This window comes from Octopus bimaculoides, chromosome 1 (genome assembly GCF_001194135.2).
Source record: "Octopus bimaculoides isolate UCB-OBI-ISO-001 chromosome 1, ASM119413v2, whole genome shotgun sequence".
NCBI lineage: Eukaryota > Metazoa > Mollusca > Cephalopoda > Octopoda > Octopodidae > Octopus > Octopus bimaculoides.
In genome coordinates, this window is record NC_068981.1 from 21,942,296 (window position 1) to 21,949,663 (window position 7,368).

The 7,368-nt window shown below is 36.5% G+C and overlaps 1 protein-coding gene across 5 annotated transcripts in view; it reads right to left on the bottom strand.

Annotated features, from left to right (window-relative positions):
- The window catches only part of LOC106878077 (uncharacterized), a 70,279-nt gene that overhangs the window by 32,449 nt on the left and 30,462 nt on the right, over positions 1 to 7,368 (bottom strand). For all 5 annotated transcript variants that reach the window (XR_008263484.1, XM_052965708.1, XM_052965712.1 and 2 more), the window contains 3 exons: positions 4,894 to 5,036; positions 2,078 to 2,195; positions 1,136 to 1,194 (listed from right to left, as the gene is read on the bottom strand). Coding sequence is in view for 4 of the 5 variants with exons in the window: in XM_052965708.1 (XP_052821668.1) it covers positions 1,136 to 1,194; positions 2,078 to 2,195; positions 4,894 to 5,036 (320 nt within the window). In the remaining variant the exon portion in view is untranslated. The remainder of the gene's footprint in view (positions 1 to 1,135; positions 1,195 to 2,077; positions 2,196 to 4,893; positions 5,037 to 7,368) is intronic.

Genomic DNA, 7,368 nt, shown 5'->3' on the forward strand with positions numbered 1-7,368 from the left:
TAGGAGAGTGGGTTATATATCTTTAGATATACACCTAACTTTCCTACATTAAATTGGAAGAGAACTGAACGCAGAAACTCCAAACTGATCAACAACAACAAATATTTATTGTTCGGTGGAAAATAAAACAGCTTCTTATTGTCCGGTTTTAGAGTAGCCTGAAATGTAGATGTACGGTTCTTCGAGCTGGTGTCGTTATAGGGACAACTTGGTTCAACCACACTCAAATGGGAGAGCTTGCTTAGACGTCTTGCTTGGTCGCTGTCTGGCTTGGTAAGAGTCAGTCTAATAGCGGGAACGCTTTGATGTTGAAACCCACGCATGCGTGGTTAAGGATTCAGTAATGGCGCCTATGCTTTTTTGGCGCCAATATGACGTCACTACAGTATCAACAGGTGATTATGTAGAATATGCATTTTGTAAGTTGTGTTATAGTACTGGAAGGTGACTGTATATAATACATGCCATGTAAATTGTATTATTTTACTGAGTTCTGCTATTGAATCGAAAGTCGCTTGCAGTACAAAGAAAGGTTATTTTCTTTAGATTGTGTACAAAATTGTAGGCCCTGATATGATAAGACTGATAATGGTCATGCTGTGAACGCTAGTAATAATAGTAAAAAAAGTGAAATAGAACCAGCGCATGTATTTATCATTGGCATAATGGCCTTTATGAGAGATAATAGAATCAAAAAGTTAAATAAGCCACTATGAATTAATGCTCATAGTTGTTCCTCTGATGATGGTACATATAAAAAGCTGTTATAATTTCCTATTCTCTACCAGTCAAATAATATAAAGTTCATTGGCCAAAGATATAGTAGAGCAGTTGTAACAAAAGACAACTGATCATGTAAGCTATCTGAAAAAAAAATATATATTAATCCTTTTCTGTATTATTTTTATTGAGACACACTGTCTTTGTTTCAATTAATTTGGAAAATAATGAGGAGTTTAGAAAAATTACTTCATTATTAAATTTTGATGCAAAGCTTTAGTTTAGATCACTTTAAAGTGGAGAAATTTGTATCATACAATTAGGGAGAGGGGTGGTGGTGGTGTTGGGCAGGTTGATATCAAATGGGTTAAAACTGAAATAAGATATTTGTCTGAAGCAAATAAAAACAACTTACAGTGACTTGGAGATCAAATTTTAATAATGTTGAAAATAGTGTTGCCTGTTTGTACATGTCTGAATAAAGAAATAGAAATAGAAAGAAAAAGAAAATGGTAAATGATACTTAATTTCTGCAGTCAATATTTTACATATGCTATTATGAGAACAGATGAATTTAGAAGCATATTTAGGAATTTAGGAGTTATACCAAAGATTTAGTTGTAATTTAACATAACAAAATGATAATTTGTTGATGAGAACAAGATTATTGAGAAGAATATATGTTATGTGCATTGCATTGAGATGAATATCTTTTCTTTTTATCTTTTACTAGTTTCAGTCATTAGACTTCGGCCAAGCTGGAGCACCATCTGAATGAACTTTTAACTGAATGAATTGGCCCCAGTACTTTATTTTTGTTAAGCCTGGTACTTATTTTATCAGTTTCTTTTGCTGAACTGGTAAGTTACAGGGAAGTGAACACGCCAACACCAGCTGTCAAGCAGTAATGGGGGACAAACACAAACAAAGACACACATATATATACATATATATATACATACATACATACATACATATATATATATACATATATACAGATACATATAAATCTATATGTCAAGCTTCTTTCGGTTTCCATCTACCAAATCTATCAATTGAGGGAAGAAATACACCAATAGAAAAATATACCAAGCTTTAAAAATGGGTCCTCAGATTGATTTGTTTGACTAAGCCCTTCAAGGCAGTGCCCCAGCATGGCCACAAACCAATGACTGAAATAAAAAAATAAAAAAATAAAAAAATAAATGAAGAGGAACAAAATATTATTTAAAAAAAGATATTTTGTCTTGAATTGCTGCTTCTATCATCAAATATTTCACAGTGGTGCTCCAGCATGACCACAGCCAAATAGATGAAACGAATAAAAGAATACCAAGGAAATTCTTATCATACTTACTCTGAAGAGCTTCAGAAGCCCCGACTATCTTGAATTCAAGCCAGCCAAACCTTCGTACAACAAGTGTAGCCAAGCCGATATTTAATGGAACAAGTATGGAGGCTATAATGAGCCGAACCTGAATAATAATAATAATAATAATAATAATAATAATAATAATAATAATAATAATAATAATAATAATGATAATGATAATAATAACACTAATAATAATAAGAGCATTATCGCTGTGAAAACAACATCCATTCATGAATTTATTTATTTATTAATTTTTTTTAAATACATATTTTACCTGTGAATTTGCATGTGTAAACTGAGAATGCATACAATGAGCTTCTCTGCCCTAGGTGTATGGAAAACACTTGGTGAGAAATGGAAGAAAATTTGAAGAAAGAAGAAAAAAAAAACATAATAATAATAATAAACATTAGTGGGCAATGAAAATGGTGAGATGGTCCCAGTACTGTGAGTACCAGAAATGAAAACTATTTTTTAAATAATCAGGAACAACATCATGGTGGGGCACTATGAGAAAACAACATTCGTTGAACTGCTAGAATAATTAGAAAAGTGTTTGACATTTGAAGGCACCACCTCAGTCAACCAGCAACAAATGCAGCGCAGCAAGCCAAATGATATTGGTTTCAAATTTTGACACAAGGCTAGCAATTTCAGGGAAGGGGTTTAGTCAAATACATCGACCCCAGTGCTCAACTGATACTTTATCAACCCCAAAAGAGTTGAAAGGCAAAGTCAACCTTGGCAGAATTTGAACTCAGAATGTAAAAATGTGGAAAGTGTTACTAAGCATTTTGCCCAGCATGGTAACAATTCTGCCAGCTCGCTGCCTTTATAATGATAATACAATAAAATCAAAATTAAAGTAAATTAGGAATAAGATTTTGATGTCATAAAGTAAGTACTGATGATGTATAGAGCTGTCCAGTTTGGGGCTCAAACCCGCAATCATGCAATCATGAGTGCAACACCTTAACTACTAGGCCACATGCATTCATAAGAATAAGATATAGAAATAACAGCATAGATATAGGAATGTATTTTGTTGTGTTTGGGGAGAGAGATAAATACATAAACACTATGGAAGCCAGCCCTTGTGAGTTCATAAAACTTGAAAAAGATGCTTTATTGTCCAATGCACCATTCCTTTTTAAAGAGAATAATGGGTGATTTGAAGAATACTGGCTACTATTTCTAGCAGGTCAATGGACCACATAGAGGCTTCTTCGCTGGTTCATGGTGTCGTTTTTATTCTGAATATATATAAGCTTAATGTGTGAAGGTGCACGGCCTAGTGGTTAGGGTTTTGCACACACAATTGCAACTTTGTGGTCTCAATTCCCAGACACATTAGGTAATGCATAGGTAGGTCTTCAAAAGGGGTCTTAGGAAGTAGTATCCCTGCCTTCCTGAGCTAGTTTTCCACCACATTTCTTAAAAATCGTGGTAGAGACCTTGGTCTCGGGATCACTCATGTCTAGAAACTGAGGTTGGGGGTAAGTAAGGGCATGGTCCCCATAGAAAATCCAGCTCCAAAAAAGTCTCATGATAGCAAAGCAGAATGGGCACCAGTCAGTCCAAAGGTTGGGGTGGGCTGCACCTGCCAATCTCGGTTGTACAATCCCTCAGCTTACCAACCCTGATCAAACCATCGATTGGCAGAATAAGTAGAGCTTCTGATAAAATGTATTACTCTATTTAATTACTACCTTTTACATTTTAAATTCAAATCTTGAGGCAATTCTACTTTTCATCTTTCCAAGTCAATAAAGTAGTCGCAGTCAAGTACAATTGATTTATACAACTGATTGTTCTCACTCAAACAGTTGTGGCTTTATGCTTAAGAAATTAGTATGAAGCGTTAATAACATTTATTTTTTTTGCTTAACATCCACCTACCCTATTTCTGATTTCTTTATTGCCCACAAGGGGTTAAACATAGAGGGGACAAACAAGGACAGACAAAGGGATTAAGTCGATTACATCGACCCTAGTGCATAACTGATACTTAATTTATCGACCCCGAAAGGATGAAAGGCAAAGTCGACCTCGGTGGAATTTGAACTCAGAATGTAATGGCAGACGAAATACCGCTTAAGCATTTCGCCCGGTGTGCTAACATTTCTGCCAGCTCACCTACCCCATTTCTATGCCCTTCTTGTCACAAGCCTTCACCTGTTCCCCTATGATAGACATGTTTTGTATGGAAGATGAGTGATGAACACTCCTTGCCTGACAGTAATATTTATTTACAACTGTCACTCAATGTCAAGACAAAGAGATACTAACATATGTGTGTGAGCATGCGTGCGCACACGCATGCACACACACACACACATGATAGGCTTCTTTCAGTTTTCTTCTACCAAATCCACTCACAATGCTTTGGTCAGCTCTGAGCTATAGCTGAAGACTCTTGCTCAAGGTCCCACACAATGGGATTGAATCCAGAACCATGTGGTTGGGAAGCCTTGCTAAAATATTGTTTTTATCTTTTCTTTTCTACTCTAGGCACAAGGCCCAAAATTTTTGAGGCAGGGCCCAGTTGATTAGATCAACCCCAGTGCACAACTGGTACTTAATTTATCAACCCCCACCCAAAAGGATCAAAGGCAAAGTCGACCTTGGCGGAATTTGAACTCAGAACGTAGTGGCAGACGAAATACCACTAAGTATTTTGTCCAACATACGAGCATTTCTGCCAGCTCCCTGCCTTCGCTCTGTTAACATATTATCAGCAGAACAAAATATGAATTATTTCAAGATAAATACGAGGAGGAAAATTCTTTACAACTTACCAATTTAACTGTTTCTAAATTCTTATTTACGCTGGCTTGCACAATACAGTAGATGAAAATAACAATCATTGCAGCAACCAAAGCTAGCAATTCATAGGCCCGTTCTCTTAGGAGACCATGAATGGTATAAAACACACAGAATCCTGAAAGAAAGGACTATATTGGTTACATTTTGGGGGATTTTTACCTTTTTGAAACAATAATATATTTTAAACACTTGGAAATATGACCAACAGACCAGTCTAGTAATATATACCATTGTCAAATCTTACCTCAAATAAATCTTTATGCTTTTAAGCATTGAATCTTCAGGTTCCAAGTTCTTAACCAAAATATGACATATTAAATATAAAAAAAGATACAGAGGATATTGCAATGATGCATAGGTTATAAAATCAATTGAATAAAAAGGTTTTAGTAATGTATTTTACTAGAACATTGAACAATACGGTTCTCTAAACTATCAATACAGTCCCTGATAGGCTGGCTTGGGTTTCAATATGACTAAAATTAAATAAATTTATCTTTCAGGCCACAATGTTTATGTGAAATAACATCGATTTTTTAACATATAATGTTTTAATGATGGTTTATAGCCTTGAGATGAAATAGAACACAATAATTTCATTTGGGACCTTAGAAAATGATAAAATGTACTGGTGTAAGTCAAGAGGAACTCTGGCTTGTCAAGCTGTTGCCATCTTGTCTCTTTACAGTGACTTTCCATTGATTTTATACATATGTACATATATGAATAAAGTTAAGAATTTGAAACCTGAGAAAAAATATGGCAACTGCTCTCCATTACTGGAGGTGTAAATAGTCACATCTAGTTTATGGGTGCTATGAAAAATTAAGATGAAATGAAGTACCCATTGCAAAAGTGATTGGAAGTATTGGTTGTAATTGATTGATGATATTGCCTACTTCGATTGATACACACACTCTACTAACAAATATACAAGCACATCTTTTCTCTGACTTATGGCTTCTTAACAACTATATATATCTCAAATGCCCCAGAGATTCTCTAGAGACAATGAATAATTTATACAACCAAGGTGACCTAATTATCAGAGGAGGAGGATGTACTAAAAGTGTAATTGCTAGAATAAGAATAGGATGGAGAAAGTTCAGAGAACTTTTACCTCTGTTGGCAAACAAAGGTCTTTCTCTCCTAGGGAAAGGAAGTTTGCATGATGCATGCATATGAACAGCAATGTTACATTGTAGTGAGACATGAGCCCTGATGGCAGAGAACATATGAAGACTAGAGAGGAATGAAACTAGTGTGCTCCACTGGATGTGCAATGTCAGTGTACATGTATGGCAGAGTATTAGCGTATTGGGAGAAAAGTTAGGCATAAGAGGAATTAGATGCATTGTGTAAGACAGAAGGCTGCATTAGTTTAGTCATGTGATGCATATGGATGAGAACAGTTGTATAAAGAAGTACCAATCACTTGAAGTAGATGGAACTTGTGGGAGAGGGCGACCTAGGAAGACATGAAAAGAAGTACTGAAGGCCGATCTCAAAACAATGAGCCTTATGAAGGAGATGACGAAGAACTGAAATATCTGGCACCTTTCTGTACTTAAGAAGACCTGTCCACCACAGCAGAATTGATATCCAAAAACCATCTTGGTAATGCATGTCCATGAGGGGCACTGCCCCATCAGTTTTTATTCCCTACATTTCATGCCCTAACATCCATCACTTTTCTATGAACTGACAGCAGAATAGGCACATACTACACTCCCCAGCTTTCTCCACCCCACACCACTTCCATTTTCCATTATCTTCCCCCACCTACTGTCACACCTCACATATCTGCTATTACCCACAATGCCCTCATATAACTACTGCAACCCTCACTCCAAGCCTCTTCTAGGTTTCTCTCTAGCATTTGCTATAGTCACCCACCTGCCCAATCCAAACCTCTGTATAACTTCACCTATTCTCACCACGCTCAAAGACCCTTGAGAGCGTGTCCTCACACATCTTCACCATATCTCTATCACTACTGCTCTACTTATCTTATCTTACTCTCTAACTCACTCTCTTTTCCATTCCAACTGGGTAATCTGCGTATCTACAACAAGACACCAGTCTCTGTCCCTCTGTATCTTTCAATATCTCAACTGGCACAAAGCCACCCCTACAATACTGCTCCTCGCTCTCAGTTGAGGGATCCTTGCTTTTTTTTGTCTTTTTTGTCTTTTTGCAAGGTACGTGGTGACCCTGTCAGGGCTTGTGCCATGTAAAAAGTACCCAGTATACTCTGTAAAATGGTTGGCATTAAGAAGGGCATCCAGCAGTAGAAACCATGCCAAAACAGACAATGGAACCTGGTACAGCTTCTGGCCCTGTCAGCTCTTGTCAAACCATGCAACCCATGGAAAATGGATGTTAAATAATGATGATGATGATGGGGATATGTGTGTGTGTGTATGTATGTATGTATGTATATATAT